A 20937-nucleotide genomic window follows, 5' to 3' on the forward strand; every position below is an offset into this window, starting at 1 on the left:
GTTAAAAGCCGTGGGTGTATTGTTATGCAGAACACTTTCCAGGGAGTTCTGCTCCATAAAGCCCTCCTTTATCTGACAAGATTTCGAAGCTCTCTTCTGATGTGCAACTCCTAAGAGGAAGCAGGTTTAACTCTGTAAAGGCGTAGCAGGGAAAATTCTTTACTGATTTTTCCACCTCACAACCAAATGATGTACAGAGTTAAGGGAAGGGGGTTATTCTTGGGGCTATCCATTCAGCAGATATTTATCAGGGATCTACTATGTGCTAGGTGCTTAAAGACAAATAAGAGATGGTTCCTGACCTTGAGGTGTTAGTATGTGCCGGGCACTTTCCATCGCCCCTCTTCATGACATATAAAGTCAGACTTAATTACTCCCACTTACAGATGAGAAAACTGAGATCCAAATATTTGGCCAAGGTCAACAATGCATAAATGTTAACGTGGAGGTGCAAACCCAAGCCTGTCCAACCACAACAGTTCACCTCCAAAAGTTACCCTCTTTCCTCCCTAAATCACATCAACCAGGGGAAATCAGCCCATGAGGACTGGGCTGGAGGGAGTGGAGAGGAACCGTGTATTTGCTGTCCCTTCTACTTGGGCTAATTTGGGTCAGCTTCTCCAGCTATCCTATGCTGAATAAGGTCAGTGATGACGGTTCTGATGGCGTGAGTGTCAGTCTTTGGAGGGTCAGTACAACCTCGACCGGTCATTAATACTCTTGTTGTAATGTCCCAGCCGAAGCCTGGTCAGCTAGACAGGATTGCCTCAAAGCCTGTGCTGGTGAGTGTTTAGAACAGATGTGCAAAGTCAGACATTAGTGAGCTTGCCAGTGAGAGGCCATCCTGGTTTTGGTGATCTGGCCACTCAAACTGCGTCATTTTCTTGCTTCGGGGAAGCCAGGGTCCGTTGTTGCAGGACTCTGCAAATCCAAGTTAAGGCATCTTGACAGGACTGCTCTTGGTTTCTCACCCAGCTCTTTGATCTTGGTCCTTCCCTATCTGCTTGTCAGGGTTTATCTTCCACGGGCACGACATTCACTCCGCACGTTGCGATGGAGATTGGATGGGCTGTTGGTGAGGAAACGCACATGGATAATTAGACCCAGATGGAGCAAATTAGTTAGGCAAACTGGAGCCCATGAGTCCCCTCCCCATTTGTTTGGCTCGAATATTACATAAAGGAACTTGGATCTGCAAAGGAAAAGAATGTCATTGTTGATGTAAAATGGAGACTCTTCCTCTTATGTTCGCTGTTACTGCTCATTTGAGGCAGCTCTCCTCTTTCATGTTGTTTTCTTACCAGAGCTCACCAGAGTCCGTTTGCAAGGATTGCTTTTTAAGGTGTAGGCTCAGTGGCAAAAGAGTAAATCCTCCCTCAGGATTTTAGTTATCTTCTTGCTCCATCTAAAGATGACATTCTCAGGGTGCCTGGGTGGTTTAGTCAGTTAAGCATCTGACTCTTGATTTCGGCTCAGGTCATGATCTCAGGGTCGTGAGACTGAGGCTCTGCACTCAGTGGAGAGTCTGCTTGCGATTCTGTCCCTCAGCACCACCACCCCCACTCTCTCTCTTTCTCTAAAATAATAAGTAAATAAATAAATTTTTAAAGATGACGTTCTCCATAACCCTTATAAAATGACTTACTAAAACAGGGCTCTGAGGGGAAAACTTTACGACATTAGATTTGGCAATGATTTCTTGGATACAACACCAAAGACACAGGCAACAAAAGAGAAAAATAGATAAATTGGACTTCATCAAAATGAAAAACTTTGGTGCATCAAAGGCCACTATCAACAGAGTAAAAAGGCAACCCACTGAATGGGAGAAAGTATTTGCAAATCATTTATCTGATAAGGGATGTGGAAATAAAATTTTAGGCCCAAGATGGAGCTCCTCCTTTCTGGGATGCTACATCAGGAAAGCAAACTTTAGCATTCCTGGAAATGCCCCGCTTGACCAGAAACACAGTACATCCAGACAACCAATCCCAAAACGCCAAGGCAACTCTGGGTTCTGTACTTACTTCCTTGTTCCTTGATCGTCCTAAAGAAGGCCAGCTATGCCATCCCAGCCAATCAAAGCTTTTCCCCATTGCCACTTCTCATGCTTCATAAAACTCAGTCTTGTCCAGCACCCCTTGGGAGGAGGGCTCCACTGCTTCTGGGGTGCCATACTCCCCCAACGCAAGAGTTGTTTTCCCTTGAATAAAGGGCATCAAACTTGTTACTAAATTGTTTTAGTTTTGTCATTCAGTGGGGATTAACATCCAGAATATAGAGATAAGTCCTCAACTCAACAACGAAAACCAACCCAATTCAAAAATGGCCAACAGACTTGAATAGACACTTCTCCAAAGAAGATGTGCAGATGGCTGATAAGCCCAGGAAAAGATGCTCAGCATCATTAATCATTAGGGAAATGCAAATCAAAACCATAAGGAGATACTACTTCACACCCATTAGGATGGCTGTCCTCAAAAAACCAGAAAATAACCAGTGTTGGGAAGGATGTGGAGAAATTGGAACCCTTGGGCACCATAGTTGGGGATCTAAACTGGTGCAGCTGCTCTGGAAAACACTAGGATTGTTCCTCAAAAAATTAAAAATAGACTTACTGTATGATCCAGCAATTTCACTTCTGGGTTTATACCCCCCAAAAATTGAAAGTACGGATATTTGTACCCCTGTGTTCATGGCAGCATTATTTACAATAGCCAAAAGTTGGAAGCAACCCAAGTGTCCATGGATCAGGGACTGGATAAACAAAATGTGGCAAATGCATGCCATGGAATATTATTTAACCTTAAGAAGGAAGGAAATTCTGACACATGTGAGACCGTGGATGAACTCTGAGGACATCATGTTAAGTGAAATGAGCCAGTCACGAAAGGACAAATACTGTCTGATTCCACGTCTGTGAGGTGCTTAGAGTAGTCAAAATCCTAGAGGCAGAAAGCAGAATGGTGCTTGCCAGGGACTGGAGGGAGAAGAGAATGAGGAGTTAGTATTTAATGGGGACAGTGTTTGAATTTTGCAAGATGAAAGAGTTCTGGAGCTAGAAGGTGGTGATGGTTGCACAACACTGTGGAATGTACTTAATACCACTGAACTGTATACCTAAAAGTGGTTAAAATGGTAAATTTTATGTGTATATTTTACCTCAATTTAGAAGTATTTATTAAAAAAACAAACAAACCAACCCTGGACTCTGATAGAGGTTTTCTTGAGGATTATATGAAGAGGAGGGGATGATAACAGGTTCTCATTTGCTTTGCTCAGAATTCTTTTGGGCACCGTAGGATATGCACATTTGGTTTAACTCATTCATTTCTATGCACTTGCATAAAAAGTATGAGAAAAAGAGCAATTCACTGAGAGTAGGCCAGTTTGCCCTCTGTTCTGGCCTGTACATTTATGCCCCAAAGTGAATGAGCTAGAACAAGCTGCCATCCCCTGAACCTTTTCTTATGCCCAGGCATCTCACCAAGGTGGAAGAACTCCTGGTATTTTAAAATGTCACAATAAGGTCCATAAGACACAGGCCAGCTACTTTGGTGATGAACAAATGAACAACAGAGATGGCCTCCAAACTCATTCTGGAGATTACACTGTTAAGAGGGGAGTCTGGTCCTCTGCACTCAAGGGCTTTGCCATATAAAGACAGAATCGTAAGATTAATGTAAATGAACACTTAAATTTAACTCACGCAAGTCAGCTTATGAATGTATTCATGGATATGTACATATACTTATTCAAATACCTCACCATCTTCCACAAAGGATGGGTGGTGGCTTAAAATAATAATTAAAATAAGATAGACATTTTTTTAAGTAGGCTCCACACCCAGCATGGAGCCCAACACGGGGCCTGAACTCACAACCCTGAGATCAAGACCTGACCTGAGATCAAGGGGCAGATGCTTGACTGACTGAGCCACCCAGGTGCCCCAAAACAGACATTTTTTATGAACAGAATTTTAAAAGAAATCTAGGTACAGAATAATAGAAGAACTAGATGAGGCCACGGAGAGACTTAGCACATAGAAATTTATGCTGTAATATCCTACAAAATAATGCAGTTGGGGCCTGAATTCAATTTTCAGCGTTCTGTAGCCAAATAAAAAAGTTACAAGACTCAGGGAGACTCTGCTTCTCCCTCTGTCCCTCCCCCTGTTCATGCGCATTCTCTCTCTCAAATAAATAAATAAAATCTTTTTAAAAATAAGAAAGAAGTTATGGGACTCTCATGCTTGTAAGATGAGAGCAGAGGTCATTTCTACACCTGTTAGGCAGAGTGTAACATATAGCAGTGTTGACTCAGTATGTTGTACACCCCAAACTAATGTAACATTGTGTGTCAGTGATCTTCAGATTTAAAAAGTTGCAAGAGAAACAAGAGTGAGGTCAGAGCTGAAGAAGAGCAAAGCTTCCTTGCTTTCAGGTTCTGAGTCCTCAAAAAAGGTAGGCTGGGCCACTTAGTGAGGCAGGGTCTTTAATAACACCCTTATAACGAACGCCATGACAACCTGGTTTCTAGGGTTCTTAGAGCATTTTTGGATGCATGATGAAATAGAAGAGTTCAGTAGGAGCAGTTGTCTGGGCCTCAAACCTCTACTCTGCGTATCTGGCTCCCTTCACAGGCTGCCCTCAGGCAACCCTCCAGAAATATTGTTTCCCACGTGCATGCTTTTGATAAAAATTGGGTAGCCAACAGGTCAGGCCTGGAGTGCAGTTATTCTCTCTTGTAGATTAAACCCACACCTACATATTTAAAAATCACCCAAAGAGAAGATAGGATTGACATTCTTTTACAAAAATTAAGAAGCTGACCCAGGACTGCTTGGAAAAGGGAGGTGTCCGTGTCTGCAGAAGGCCCCAAGGCCGTGCCTGTGTGCAGGGCCGGGATTTTCCATAGAAAACTGTTCTCACTCAGGCCCAACACATGAACAAATAACAGTCAAAGCCTCAAAATTTCCATTCTGGAAAGCATGGGAATAATGAAAAATTTTAAGTACTAGATACCAATTTCTCTTCACAACCAGAGAAAAATGTCCAGTAGTCCATGGTAAGATGTTGAATTTTAAGCTAATGTAGTCTAAGAAAAATTAGTTGCAAACTGTGCCCCTAAGTAACTAAATGGATTGGCCTGCAGTGTAGTTGAATTTGATTAATTACATTTTGTGTTAAAAATGATGATATGGGCTTTATAGTAGTTGATCTTGACCATTTTTCCTGATGAAAGATGGTAGGACCTCAACCAAGTGGTTGAGGCCATTCCTAGAGTCCTGACAACGTGGAAGAACATACTTATGTTTCTGTTCTCTTTAGCAGCAAGCAAGTATATAGATTTTCTAAAAGTGGTTTTCACATTATCAAGAGGCAGGTTAAAAGAGAGAACCAAAATATATTCCTTCATTTTCTCATCTGCATAATGGGGATGTTAATAGTATCTACTTCATAGAGTTATTATGACAATGAGGTATGCAAAAGCAGTTAGAATAGCAGCTAGCACATAATAAGCATTCAATATATCTTAGTTATTATTATGGCTATTAGAATTTCTCAGAACTTTTGTCTGATTTGACATAAGTCCTGCTGAGCCTCACTCCATAAGATAACAAAGGGCCGGTTTTCTTTCTTTGTTTTCTTTAAAAGGCAGGTTTTCTAAAAGAATCAGTCACTCGAGGGTCTCCTGAATGGATAGCACAGTTCACAGACTGGGACTTGTACAGAGTTAGAGGCCAAGGAAAATCAGTAATTAAAGTTTGCGAACTGCGTTAATAGTTGTTTTTCATAGACCTCTACGGAGGCTGAGATCGTCAATTGTAGAATTACTGTTTCTGCAGCCTACTAGCTTCTCAGTGGAAAAATGGCTTGAGAAATCCAGATTTAAATTTGTTAAAGTAGAAATGGAAACTGTCCTTTAAAACATGTCACAGAGTTTACTCTGAATTCATGTAGTTTAGATCATACCAGTGTTCTTCTTGGAGGAAGCAGACTGGTGGGATTTGGAACACACCAGTCCTACTGGACTTTGTGGACAGTTATAGGGCCAGGAAGGTTACCCTGGGGGACTTGCTGTAATTTGGGGTATCATGGTATTGAGGTTAGGAGCATGGACTCTGCAGTTGGAGAAGCCTGGATGGGAGCCACAGCTCTTGGCCCTGAGCCAGCCGTGAGCACTCAGCAAGTTGCCTCATCTTCTAAGCATTAGGCTCCTTTCTATAAATCAAGGTAATAGCGCCCACTAATTGAGTTGTTGGAAGGAGATTTAAATAAGAGAACGCAATTAAAATAATTAGCACTGTGTCCAACACATTGTTGGTAGCTCTCATTAGTGTACTTGAAAACCAATTCTATGTGTATCGATAGATCCTTTTCCAGAATGTGATCAGAGCAGGGCCTAGGGAGGTTGAAAAACCTAGTCACAGTTTATTAAAATTGAGAAAATTAGCCTCTTTGAGGTCTGGAGTTAGGGTCTAGAGTTGCTAAATCTGGTCTCCTTACTGGCTTTATAGTCAAGGAGGCAAAAGCATTTTTAAAAAGGTCTTAATTTTAAATAAATAACATCCAAGTCACCCTTTTGTATTCATTTTCATGTACACATAATTAACCTGTCCAAGATTTCCTTTGCTATCGTAAGCCAAGAACTGGAAGGCCAGCCCCTAAGGTTGCCAAACATAGGCCTAATGGATAAAGCCAGTGAAAAAAAATCTCTTTAACGATCTTAAAACACATAAAAATTAATTCAAAATATAAAAATTTAAGAGGAATAAAAAGCACAAAAGATAAATGAAAAATTGGGAAATAATAAAAATAAAGTATGATTTTTTTAACTTCACTTTTTTTTTTTTTAATTTTAATTCCAGTGTGGTCAACATACCATGTTGTATTAGTTTCAGGTGGACACTGTAGTGATTCAGCAATCCCATACATCAGCTGGTGCTCATCACAGGTGCACGCCTTAATCTCCATCATCTATTTCCCTCATCCCCCACCCCCACCTCCGCTTTGGTAACCATTAGTTTGTTCTTTGTAGTTAAGAGTCTGTTTCTAGGTTTGTCTCTCTCTTTTTTCCCCCTTTGTTTGTTTTATTTCTTAAATTCCACATGTGAGTGAAATCATGTGGTATTTGTCTCTCTGACTGACTTATCTCCCTTAGCATTATACTCTCTAGCTCCATCCTTGTTGTTGCAAATGACAAGATTTCATTCTTTTTGATGGCTGAATAATATTCCATTGTGTATATATACACACCACCTCTTCTTTATCTAGTCATCTATCGATGGGCACTTAGGCTGCTTCCATAATTTAGCTATTGTAAATAATGCTGCTATAAACATTGGGGTGCATGTGTCTCTTTGAATTAGTGTTTTTGTATTTTTGGGTAAATACCCAGTAGTGTGATGGCTGGATCATAGAGTAATTCTATTTTTAACTTTTTGAGGCACCTCCATACTGTTTTCCAGAGTGGCTGCACCAGTTTGCATTCCCAACAACAGTGCACGAGGTTTCCTTTTTCTCCACATCCTCGCCAACACCTGTTGTTTCTTGTCTTCTTGAGTTTAGCCATTCTGACAGGTGTGAGGTGGTATCTCATTGTAGTTTTGATTTGCATTTCCCTGATGATGAATGATGTTGAGCATCTTTCATGTGTCTGTTGGCCATCTGTAGGTCTTCTTTAGAGAAATGTCTGTTCATGTCTTCTGCCCATTTTTAATTGGATTGTTTAATTGTTAAAGTATGGTTTATTATTTATTTATTTTTATAAAGTATAATTTTAAAAGGAAAAAAAACAGTTTGAGTTGCACTTTTAATGAAAGATAAATTAAGAGTAGAAAACGGTTACAAAGGCAGGAAAATAGAATGCAAGAACTCCAAAAGAAATAAAACAGCGCAAGTTAGAACAAAATACTAAAATAGGGCAGAGCTACAAAGTTATAAGAATTTTAAAAACAAGGTAAAAATATATGCTCCAAAAAGATAAAGAATAGATCCATCTGGAAGTAGGCGAGCGGCATGATCTTAAGTGGGTCCTCCAAACTGGAACAATTTCCCTGCTCGGGGTCCTCTGTCAAGGCTGCTGAGGGCGGGCTACATGTTAAAACTGACCATCTTTCACGCAGAGCTCCCGAACCACTCATCTAGGTCCTTTACCTACGTCTGTCATTCCTCCCAGGTGCTCTGGGTCGTAGGTATTGTTATCCCCATACAGAGGAGCAAACTAAGGTTTGCCTCTGCTCGGTTTCACCTATGCTCGGTCTTTTTCTGTCTTTCAGGAAATATTGCCATCATCATCAACAACAGAAACCATAACAAAATCCCATACCCTTTAATCCTTCCTGCTCATCGGGTCAAGATTAGCCACCAAATTAGGAGAGACAGCCATTCTTAGCGAATAGCCTAGTGATCGTAAATGTACCTTAATAACCCTCTGGAGTATTAGGGGTTTTTAAATATCTTTTTCCCCTCCCCCCCTTTTTTTTTGTTTTGTTTTGTTCCAAAGTTGATCCTGGTTATTCAAATATTTACCTCGGTTCAGTCTCCTAAATATTTCCTTACTGTGGACACTCTCCATTTTCATTGCCACTACCAAGTTCAGGCTGCAGTCTTGCCATTCCTTGTATTAGCTTCCCATGGCCCCTGTACCAAATGACCGCACATCAGGTGGCTTAGAGCAGCAGAAACTTATTCTCTTCAGTTGTGGAGACCAGAAGTCCGAAATCGTGTTATTGTGCCCAAATCAAGTGTGGGAGCAGGGCTACAGTGCACTCCGGGGGCTCGGGGGGAGAATCCAAGTCCTTGGCTCCTGCAGCTTCTGGCAGCTGCTAGCATTTCTTGGCTTGCGGCCGCATCACTGCAGTCCCTGGCTCTGTGGTCACGTCACCTCCCCCTCTGCGTGTGTCAAATCTCTGTCTTTCTCTTACAAATACATGTGTTTGCATTTAGGGCCTACCCAGATAACCCAGGGCAAACTCCCCACCTCAAGTTCTGCGCTTAATCACAATTGCAAAGACCCCTTTTTGCCATGTTGGGTGACATTCACAGGTCCTGGGGATTAGAGTGTGACTGTCCTGCGGGGGCCCATTTTTCAGTCTGCCACACCCCTAGACTTTCCCAACCGTCTCTGCCTTCTGTCCTCTACTGGGAGCCCAAGTTCCTTTAAACATGCAGATCAAATCATGTCACTGCCTTGAAACTCTTCAACGGCTCCTTGGCTCTTGGCACTGTCCTGACTCTGATACGGCCTGATGACCTCCCGGCGTTCCTCTGCCCAGCTTCTCCCTTCACGGTCCGCTGCTCAGCCCCACCCCCATCCCCACCCCCGTTCCCGGAGGAGCGGGTTCACTCTCACCTGGACTGCAGCACCCTCTGCCTCCTCTGGTTTGGCTCACTCCAGTTTGTCATTCCGTTCTCATTTAGCCTCTGGACTTCGCTTCCTCTGCCCACGTGGGGTAGGTGCGCCTTTTTGTGTATCCCACGAGAGCTCTTACCTCGATAGGGACAGTCTCCCTATCACATATCCACCCTGGGCACGGGATGTGTTTCCTGCATCTGGTGCGGTGCCTGACACGCAGTAGGTGCTTAATAAATATGTGTTGAGCCCCTACGTCCACCTTGCCAAGAATAATACTACAACAGAGAGCGCTAATCCATGCAGAAGAGTTTTAGCTGGAGAGGCTTGTAAATGTGGATGCCAAAAGTTCCCACGGATCGTTATTTTTAAGCAAAAATCAAGTATTATGTAATTATGGGATCAAAGAAAACATTTTCATGCTTATTACATTGTGTTTTCTTTCAGGCCATTCCTGTGTTTCTCACTTTGCATAATGTAGCTGAAGTTATCCTCTGTGGGCACCAGAAGTGTTTTCGGAAAGAGGTAAATGGTAATGCAAAATGCTAGTTTCGCTTCCCTTGCTTTAAATTTCAAAGATGCACCTTTTCTTATGGCCCAAATTAGTGTCTACCTTGTCTTGCCATCTGTTTCCTGACAGTGGTCACGACTGCCTGGCAGTCGTCCCTCATTTCAAGGATCATGTTTTCGACATCCCTTCGGTTCATCAGATGTACGTGGGAATGCTCGTGGATCTGTGCGGCGCTCAGCTGCAGCTCAGGGCAGAGCGAGCACCTTGGGATACAAGGAGGAGTTTACTGTGGGCCGAGGAGGGGTGGGGGGGGCAGCCTTCCCGCCCGCAGCTCATCCCAGGGCCGCCGGGAAACCTATGGCAGGGCCTCGCATAGGGTGCTGGGAGCATCAGCCCACCCTGGGCGAGTCCCCCTTGCTTCCCAAGCCCAGCTCCGCGTCACACCAGTTGGAGCAAGAGTCTTCACCTTCTGTGCCTCCCCCTGGGAAAGGGGGATAGTGATGACACCCAGCTCCTACGGTTGTTGGGAGGACAGAGCGAGGCACCCGTGTGAAGTGCGTCCAGCGGTTTCTGGCGCAGAGTAGTTGCTCTGTACATGTTTGCTGTATTTATTAACGCTATTAGTGGTGGTTTTAATTTGGTTCCTCTCTTGGGAGTTCTTCCTTTCTAACGAAATCTGCCCTTTCGAAATGGTTTCGAAATCTGGAACTTTTCAACTAGAGAGGCTAGTTGGTCATTCAGGCAGCTCACTCCTTACAGGCATGCAGGAGAGAGAGGTATGGCCGAGGCCCCTCCGCACACCCATGCACCCTGTCATCCCATGGACCGACTGCCTCTTCTGTCCTGGAGAGCTAACCTCTCTCCCTCTCTGCTGCCTTTCTTCCCTCAGCCCACAGACACTCTCCATGTTCTCAGGCCCCAAAGGATGGAGCAGGCCCTGGGAGACCCGCTCACCCTACCCCAGCTCTGGAAGGCTGTTTCCAAAACCACGCCAGCAGGCTCCCTCGCCTGTGCACCCCTCCACCCCCGCCCCACCGCATCCTTGCCCTCCCCCAGCACAGCACCTGAGGGAGGGTTGGCTTCGGAGCTGTCCCCGGCCTTGTGGCCCTCTCGCCTGCAGCCTGCTCCTGCCCCCACCATTATCCTGAACTTGCTCTGGCTGAAGCCACTGGGGCCTGCATTGATGCGACTCTGTTGGCCTTTTACACCATTCATCACCAGGTTCGCCGCCGCCTTCCCTTGAGTCTCTCGGCCCCCGTGACCTGCTGATTCTCTTCCCCAGTCTCCGGCTCCTCCTCCTTCCTCCATCTGCCCTACAGGGTCTCCCAGGGCTCTGTGTCAGGTGCCCTTTGTTCCCACGCACACACTTTCTGGACAGTCTCATCCATGCCCATGGCAGCATCCCCCTCAGTGCCCCGGGAACTCCTGGGCCCCATGTCCAGCCCAGACCTCCCCCTTGAGCTCAGACCCCTGTGGTTGCTGCCTCTGGCTCTCCCCGAAGCTGTCTCCCGGGCATATGAAATGCAAAGGGATCAAACTGGGACTGCTCTGTTTTCACAACCTGCTTCTTACATGGTGATCCTGATCCTGGTCATCACCACCCAAGTCAGAAACATAGGGGTCCCCTTAGAGTCCTGCTCTGGTCTTCCTTCCCCCCCACACCCTATTTCTGAATCTGTCCCCTCCTCTCTGTTCTCACTCTGCTGCCACCTTGGTTCAGGTCCTCACTCTTTTTTCAGGGCTACCTGGTTAGGGGCCAAATGAGATCTTGTTCCCCTGAACCCTTGGGCAGCCAAGTAGGGCCTGGGGTGAGCAGTCCTGGCTTAGATGGTTATCGTGTTCTGTGCGCGCCATCACCTGCCTTCGCCTGCCCGATGTGCCGTGTGCCTGGCTGGTTTCCCTGCCTCTCCCGACGCTGCCCTTCCTCCACACTGCACCCAAGTGACCTTCTGAAACAGATCTGATCATGTTCCCCCACGGACATGGGGGCTGCCCATGACCTGCATGGAGGCCTGCAAAGGTGCCATACCCCTCTCGGGTTTTAGAAAATCCAGCCACAACCAAACTTCTCTTTTTTCCTAGACCATGTCGTGATGTGTTCTTTTCTCTGATCTGTCAGAGAACCTCTTCAAGCATCCACTCATTCATTCTGAATACTTTCACGTACATGTGTACCCACCCACCATGCCAGGCTCTGTGTCTACAGTAGGGAGGAAGGGGCATGGTCCCGCTGCTCTGGGCTACTCCTACGGAGCATCAGCTGAGCAAATCATGACACCCACCTGCTGGACTGTACGGACAGAGAAGCCACTATGGGGAGGTGACATTTAACCACAGACAAAGGCTGAGCAGGAGTTCACCAGGTGGGGCCAGGAAGGGGAAGCAGCAGATGCAAAGAACCAGATGTAGAAAGGCACTAGGCAGGAGTCACTTTGGGCCAGTGTGGCTGGGTGCTTGATAAGAAAGAGAGGAGGGCTTAGGATGAGGCTGGAGACTTAGGACGAGCCTTTGAGGCTGACCTGGGCGTTTGGCGTGTATGCTGAGTGCAGTGGGAGGCCAGGGTTGGGTGTGAAAGCCCAGACGGACTGATCAGATTTACAGTGTTGACAGTTCATGCAGCTGTCTGTGGAGGAGACAGGACTGCAGGAGGTGAGAGAGGGCGTGGTGGCGACTCTCGAGGTCTCACGAGGGAGGCCCTTGGTATTTGAGGCTGGCCTGCGTGCAGTTGGAACTTGACACCTCTGACACGGCAAGGAGTATGAGACCGCTCCCGGACGTCACTTAGCACACCACCTTGCCATTTCCGGATTTCAATTCTAACACGTGCTGCTTTTTCTCACGTTAAAAAAAAATATTCACTGTCTGCAGTCAGGATGCTTCTATAATCAATGATGTGCCCTGGTCAAACACTTCCTTTCTTAGGAATATATAAAGAATGGGGGATTTTATACTCGGTGGCATCAGAGGTTCAATTAAATGCGGTAGGAGTTTCCCTGGGTCTCTGTCTGCTTCCTCTGAGCCCCCTCTTGGCAGGGACCACGTGGTTATCTTCGTAGCCCCCAAATCCAGTCCCAGAACCACTGCCAAGGTGAATATTCACTAACTAGTCACTGAAGTTCAGCCACTCCCCAAGAGCTGCTCAGCTTCTGGGAGATGGACTCATGCTTCTTATCTACACAGTGGATGCTTTTGTTGTGAATTGAAAATGAAGATTTACCTGGTCTGGGGAAGAGATCCAGGCATCTCTACAGGGTATTGCTTCCTGATGGACCAGTCGGATCACATAGGTGAGGTTGAGTATAGGAAACAGGTTAGAGTGTCTTCGGGGCTATTTCCATCAGGCAGAGACCAGGGGCCAGACTTCCAGGCTGAGAGGACTTGTCCTTGGAAGAAATTGGATAAACACCAAAATATTTTGAATCTTCATCTCCATTTCGTCCCTAACACTAAACAACATCGTTTCCTTTTTTTAATTTTAATTCCAGTACAGTTAACATACAGTGTTATATTAGTTTCAGGTGTACTATATAGTGATTCAGCAATTCTATACATTACTCACTGCTCGTCATGATAAGTGTACTCTTAATCCCCATCACCTATTTCCCCCATCCCCTCACCACCTCCCCTCAGTTTGTTCTCTATAGTTAAAAGTCTGTTTTTTGCTTTATCTTTTTTTCTGTTTGTTTTTTTGTTTCTTAAATTATACATATGGTATTTGTCTTTCTCTGACTTATTTCATTTAGCATTACATTCTCTAGCTCCATCCATGTTGTCACAAACGGCAAGATTTCATTCTTTTCTTTGGCTGAGTAGTAGTCCATTGTATCTATATATACCACTTCTTTATCTGTTCATCTATCGATGGGTATTTGGGCTGCTTTCATAATTTGGCTATTGTAAATAATGCTGCAATAAGCATGGGGGTGCATGTATCTTTTCGAGTTGGTGTTTTCATATTCTTTGGGTAAATACTCAGTAGTAGAATTACTGGATCATAGAGTAATTCTATTTTTAATTTTTTTGAGGAACCTCCATAACGTTTTCCACAGTGGCTGCACCAGTCTGCATTCCTACCAGAGAAGCACGAGGGCTCCTTTTTCTCCACATCCTTGCCAACACTTGTTGTTTCTTGTGTTGTTGATTTTAGCCTTTCTGACAAGTGTGAGGTGATATCTCATTGTGGTTTTGATTTGCATTTCCCTGATGATGAGTGACGTTGAGCATCTTTTCATGTGTCTGTATGGCCATCTATATGTCTTCTTTGAGAAATATCTGTCCATGACTTCTGCCCATTCTTAATCAGATTATTTGTTCTTTTGGGTGTTGAGTTGTATAATATTGTTGAGTTTATATATTTTGGATACTAACCTTTTATCAGATACATCATTTGTAAATATTTTCTCCCAGGCGTAGGTTGTCTTTTAGTTTCATTGATTATTTCTTTTGTAAACAATATCCTTTCTTGTCAGGCAAATTAGGAAACAGTGGCATGAATTACATACTTAGTCATTTTAAAAAACCTTCTTTCCTTTATGAGTGTAATAAACAATAGTAAGTTGTAGAATATGCAGAGGAAGAAAGTCCCAGAAATCAACTGTGATCCTACTTCGCACAGGATATTACTCTATTCTGTCAGGCTTTTTTTCAATGCACATATATAGACATTCTTACACAGATAATATAATATATCCTATTTTCCATTGATCAGTTTGTCAGGAATCTCTATTCCTGTCCTCATTCCACTCCACATGGAATATGATGTGTTGGCCAATCCCTGTTTCTAGACTTATAGGTGGTATCTAGTAGGTTGGCATTAAAATCTTCTCTGTGATAAAGATTAAAGATTGGCTGTGATCTGTTCCTGCATGATTCACTTTCCTGATCATTTCGCCTGGAGCCTCGACAGAGTGACCAGATATTACCAGGAGCACAGCTATATGACACCTCTTAGACTTTACCTGTGACTCACAGTGAGACCTCTTTTGTCCAGTATGTGTCGGTTTCACCAGACTCCACTCTGGAGAGGAAGGTTGACCTCCTCGTGACCTTGTTCCCAGGTTATAAGGGTAAACTCTATCTGGAGCTGTGGTTCATCGTCACCTCCCACGGTACTTTGTGGGTGCATGCGCAAACACACGCACACGTAATTTGACTCTAAGGTAACGTGTGGCTTGTGGAATTAGTCTCGCTACCTTGCAGATAGACTTGTCACAGTTGAACATTAGAATGCTGCTCTTCATTCTTTTGTTTGTTTGTTCAGCATTTCTTAAGGCTACACTGTGTATCAAACATCTGGCTAGGCCTGCAGCCCTGGAGCTAAACTGGACACGCTGATCACCCTCCCAGAGCTCAGCTGAATGGAGGAGCCAACACATAAACTCCGGGATGCCCACAGAGTGTTATATGGGCTGGAACAGGGGTGTGGGTGGACCGGGGGTGACCACTGGTAAGTCTGCTTGGAAGGGCCAAGGGCAAGATTTGAACCCAGTCCTGCGGATAATAGGAATTTTCAAAGTGCAGGGAGAAAGGGCGCTCCGGGCAGGCAGAGGAAGCAGCAGATGAAGGTAGTCATCTGAAAGGGCTGGCGGGGTGTCCTGCAGGGCTGGTGGGGTGTCCTGCAGGGCTGGCGGGCTGGTTGCGGCAGAATAGCACCATAAAAGGTCCGGCTCCAGAGCTAGATCGCCTGAGCCCAGACCCTGGGAGCCGGGGCAACTTAGCTAATGTCTCCGTGCCTTGGTTTCCACATCTGTAGCGTATAACCTGAGACTTAATTAACCCATAATGAAATAAGTCAATACATGTAGAGGGGTTAGAACAACACCGGCACAGAGTAAGTGGTCCTCCGAGTAAGTTAGCTGACCCCCTGTAATGTTAACTATTTATTGTTATTTTTGGAGATATGACTTTTGAGAAGTTATACTGACCCACTCAGAACACTGAGATATCACTAGGACTTATGCCTGGGTGACTTTCGGACTGAGGAGCCTCAAAAGGTGAACGTCTGACATTAACTCCTGAGTTGTTTTTGGAGCCCTGGGAAGCAGAGCTCACTAATGCATTTATTGCTTGTTCTAATCCCCATATCTCAGGTTCTGACTCCTCTAGCCAGAGGCATTTAAAATAAAAAGCAGCCTCTCCTCTGTGGAATGGGTGAACTGTTTCGAGCACTGTGTGGATTTGCTGCCCTGTGACGGGAGCCCCCAGACAGTTGCTGGATGCACCTGTTACTACTCATGGAACAGCTGGGACATACTCTTTATCTCTGCCCTGTCTGTTCCTATTTTTCCGCCAAACTGTTGAGATGTTGATTACCCTGAGCCCAGAATCTTTCAGTGACACATTTTCCCATGATGGGGGCACTTCTCCAGGTGCCCTGAGCCAGGTCACCTTTTGGGGTCATCCTTTCTGTACTGAAGGGATTTGTCCCCACCAGGTGGCAGTGGAGTCAAGGTTGGTGTGGCCAGCTGAGGCAGGTTCCACGGAGATGAGAGGAAAGGCTCTAGAAAACCACTACTTTGCCTGCAAACAGGATCTATTTATTAAAACAATGCAAACTGGATTATTTAGTAATGCATGAAAATTGAAGATAGTCTTCATAACAAACCATGTTACCTTGTCAGTCTTCACATTTTTAAAAAAATTGAGATATGATTGACATATATTCATTTCAGGTGTCCAACATAATGGCTTGATATTTATATATCTTGCAAATGATCACCATAAGTCTAGCTAGCATCCATCACCATATGTAGTTATACAGATTTTTTTCTTGTGATGAGTACTTTCAAGATCTACTCTCTTAGCAACTTTTAAATCTACAGTATGGTATTAGTAACTCTAGTCACCATGCTATGCTGAACATGACATCCCCAAGACTTACTTTTATAACTGGAAGTTTGTACCTTTTGAGTGCTTCATTTTTAAACAATATATTCATACTTCACTTTCAAGAACTAGAGTCAAAAAGCTGTAGTTTGTCCCCAACTAGCAAAGTAATCCTTTTGAAATGTCCAGAATTAATCTGTTATTTCCTCTATCAAATATAGAAACTTCTGTGCTTCTTCCTGCTAGAACTTTATACCTGAGTGCAAAGGACTAACTCCCTTAAAATGACCAATAAAAACAATGGGCCGCCTGAGCGGCTCAGTTGATTGAGCATCCAACTCTTGGTTTTGGCTCAGGTCATGATCTCAGAGTTGTGAGGTGGAGGCCCCTCTGGGCTAGGCACAGAGTCGGCTTGAGATTCTCTCTCTCCCTCTCCCTCTGCCACCCCACCCCCCAGCTCCTGCTCTCACTCTCTAAATAAATTAATAAATAAAATCTTTAAAATAAAAAAAATGACTAATAAAAAGGAGAGGATAAAGGTAGGACCTGCATTAGAATTTCTTCATTTCAGGGAGTTTAGATTTCAGCCAAGTTTAGGTTTCCCCAGTCTGCCCTTTCTCTCTCTCTAGGGGTGGAGTCAACTGTCCCTTCTCCTTTTTCCTGTTTCTTCATTTATACATCATCCCAGAGAACTTACAGCCCTGCTCAGAGTCAGAGCTGGATCAGTGAAAGGCAAACATAAGGAAGCAGACTGGAATAGAAGTTGAATGAGAGCTTGATTTCTCTTCTTCCACAGGTCTCATCAATTCTTCTCTCTCTCCCTTTCTTGGCGTGTAAGATATTTGAAGGCTTGGCCCTGGCATCATTTTGGGGTTTTGTGGGTAAACCAAGTTCCAGGGGTGAGGGTAGTAAAACCGCACACCCAGAGTGCTTTGCCCAAGTGACTCAGCTTTGGACCTCTGAGTCATCCTTCGTGTGGTCCAAGCAGAAAAGGCCTCCAGAAATACCGAGGTGCAGCCAGCTCTTAAGCCCCCAATAAGCTTATTCAACCTTTATTTGCCTCTTGATCTAAATATTTTCTTTTAAGGGGAAAAAGAGGACTTACAAAGACTAACCATAAAAAAAAAAAAAAAAAGACTAACCATAAGTCTTTTTTATTTTCATACAGAAAACTCCTCCTGCAAAGACCTGTAGGTAAGTTTAGGGGCGCCTGGGTGGCTCAGTCATTAAACGTCTGCCTTCGACTCAGGTCATGATCCCGGGGTCCTGGGATCGAGCCCCACATCGGGCTCCCTGCTCAGCGGGAAGCCTGCTTCTCCCTCTCCCACTCACCCTGCTTGTGTTCCCTCTCTTGTGTTCTCTCTGTCAAATAAATAAAATAAAATCTTAAAAAAAAAAACCAGCAACCCACAGCCCTCTAAAATAGAAGATTTAACCTGATTTTAAATGATGATAAGCTGTTGGAGATTCCTATTTGAGAGTTGACAGAATTTATTATAAACAGTTATATACCCCTATTTTGTGTCTTTTTCTAAATTTTACTATCTCTTTCGCTCTCATTTTTTTTTTCCCCTGAAATATTCTGTTCCTAAGGGGAAAATAACCCGTGCTAGATTTCAGTCACTGAAGCCCAAAACTTCACTAAGAGTTGTGCAATACTGATGGGAGAAAGAAAATGGAAAACACGGAAAAGGACTTAAAATGTTTAAAATCGTGTTTGCAGTTGATTGGGTTTTTTTGATTCCCATGGTGGAACAAACACTGGCTGCAAGATGAGGCATCTGAGTCATGGTCTTGGGCCACAGCAAGGTGATGAAGGGCAGGCTTCCTAGCCCTTCCTGCCTCGTTCCCTCGGCTGAAACACGAGCCGGGCTGGACTCTTGGGCCGATCCCTGGGCCCCCCTGTGTGCTAACCTGTAACCCTGTTCTCTGGCTGCTTCTGGCCTCCTCAGCCATAGCTCTGAAGCTCAGTCCTGATGATAGAAAACCAACAGAAATGCTTTGACGCACGGATTTAGGACTTTTTGTTTCAAATATTTCTGGGCTTTCATCCAATCTCTTTTTTTGCCTTGATTACAGGCTGCTACTTGGAAAAAAAAAACAAAACACAACACTGTTAGAACTCATCCTCTTGTTTAAAAGATTAGCAGGTATTAAAGAGAGGCATTAAAACTCACTAATACCTGATATAATCAGGTATTGCTCAAGGCCAAGTTTGGTGGGAAACCAAGCGCTGTCTCCCACCTGGCTGTCCCCCAACTCCTCTCAGCCCCGAGGGGCTCTTTGTTTGAGAGGACCAGTAACATTCATTGCCTGTGGATGGGGAAGCGTCCTATATCCTAGAAAGCCTTCTACTGTAGGTAGACCAAACCTATTAGGGTTCTCCTCTCCTCCCACCTAAAACCTGCCTGAGCCTGTGCAGTCCCAGAAACCCTTCCACGCGCCTACCTCCACTCACCCCACCCTTTGCCTCTGAGTCCCTTGACAATCTGGTGCCTTGGAGTCTTCTTGAGGCCGTTTGTGTATGTGCCTTCAAAGTTGGTGAGGCTGTAGAAGGAGGGCGGGCTGGAGCGGAGGACCTTCCTGTGCCCCAGGATGACCCGTGTCGTGCTGACCATCCCAGGGCTGTGGGGTCCCAGCTCTGAGGATTCCCCCATACTGGTTCCACTGGCCACGCTAGGTGGGTTATGCATATTTGGCAGGAATGCCACGTGAGTGATGTGCCCTTCTTAGTACATCGTATCAGGAGGCATAGGACATACACCTGTCCCCTCATTGGAGATGTTAAGCTTGATCATTTGGTGAAGGTGAAGCGCAGAAGATTTTAACATGCTTTCCATGGTGTTTTCTTTTTCCTAAGTGGTAGAACTGCAGTCTGATTACCCAGTTTTCCACTAGTGTATTTTTGGGGATCTGCAGTTTAAAAAATTTCTTATAACCTGTTTCACGGGCATCCTGTTTTTCTCGAGTGAGCCAGCCATGGTTTTGCAAATGTCCTGCAAGTGCCCATATCTGGGAACAAGGCCAGCCGAGCCCCAGGGAGGGAACTGTCTCGTCCCCGGTGGAGCACCCAGTTGAAAACTGCATAGGTAGTGGGGTTCTTGAGGAGGAACAGGGGCATGGGGCAGGGTCTTGCAGGGTCTTGGCCCCATGCTCGCTCCACTTGATGTGTTTCAACCCCCACACTCTCCGGGCAACCCTTTGATGTTGAAAAGTGAAGCTGCCTGTTTTATCTCTTTGCACAGTGCCCTCTTCCTCCTGGCTGCTGCAGGATGCCTTCCCTTCAACGACCCCCAGGTAAGTTCAAGGGCACTCATTTTGCCTTCCAAGTGTCTTTTACTCTCCGAAGCCTGCGTGTATGAGCAGAACTTCCTAGTCCTTCCTTCAGGAATCAGAAGAACCCTAGCCTGTGCAAAGGCATTTAAAAGCTTCCAGGCGGGGCGCCTGGGTCGCTCAGTTGTTAAGCGTCTGCCTTCAGTTCAGGTCACGATCCCAGGGTCCTGGGATTGAGCCCCACATCGGGCTCCCTGCTCCACGGGAGGCTGCTTCTCCCTCTCCCACTCCCCCTGCTTGTGTTCCCTCTCTCGCTGTGTCTCTCTTTGTCAAATAAATAAAATCTAAAAAAAAAAAAAAAAAGCTTCCAGGCTGGGTGCCTCGTGGCCGGGTCAGCACGTCTTCTGCAGGCTTCGCCTTCTCCCCAGGGCTGCAGCAGCCTGGGCGGGCTCTGGCCTCTGGGCACCGTGGTGGCTGCCGTTGGCCCTCTGTATGCGCTTAGAGGACCCACGAGCCCCAGCCCGAGTTGCTCTAGCCTCGTGCATTGAGGCGACGTAGATTTTCCCTCTCATCCCGAGGGCCTCATCTGCAGAGTGATTTTCACTTGGTTATCCTGAGTTTTTCCTTATTAGGCCCCGAGGACCCACCCCCTTACCCCCCCAGTAGCCGTCTCGTTGTGGGTCTGTTTTCTCTCTCTTCTCCCCTAGCAGTTATTAAATCCCCATCAAGTGCCAGGCACCGAGCCAGGCTCTGGGGACACAAAGAAGAATTGTCCTCATCCAGGCAGAAGTCAGAGTCTAGGCAGAGCAAAGGAGAGGAGGACAGATGAGAAACAGATAATTATAACATGGGGAGGCTGGGGCTCTGTCGTGGGGAGATAGGGGACGCCATGTGGCACCTATGAAGACTCGGGGACCGGGGAAATAGGAAGAGCTAACAATTATAGGGAGCTAGCTATGTGCCAGGCTCTG

General features: G+C 45.3%; 1 protein-coding gene across 4 annotated transcripts in view; it reads left to right on the top strand.

Annotated features, from left to right (window-relative positions):
• The window catches only part of TMEM241 (transmembrane protein 241), a 111096-nt gene that overhangs the window by 25211 nt on the left and 64948 nt on the right, over positions 1 to 20937 (top strand). For 3 of the 4 annotated variants that reach the window (XM_032421194.1, XM_032421196.1, XM_032421197.1), the window contains exons 5-7: positions 9805 to 9882; positions 17862 to 17887; positions 19939 to 19990. In XM_032421194.1, coding sequence (XP_032277085.1) covers positions 9805 to 9882; positions 17862 to 17887; positions 19939 to 19990 — 156 coding nt within the window. The remainder of the gene's footprint in view (positions 1 to 9804; positions 9883 to 17861; positions 17888 to 19938; positions 19991 to 20937) is intronic. The other variant, XM_032421195.1, reaches the window with a different exon arrangement.

This window comes from Phoca vitulina, unplaced genomic scaffold (genome assembly GCF_004348235.1).
Source record: "Phoca vitulina isolate PV1807 unplaced genomic scaffold, GSC_HSeal_1.0 scaffold24, whole genome shotgun sequence".
In the NCBI taxonomy this organism is placed as follows: Eukaryota; Metazoa; Chordata; class Mammalia; order Carnivora; family Phocidae; genus Phoca; species Phoca vitulina.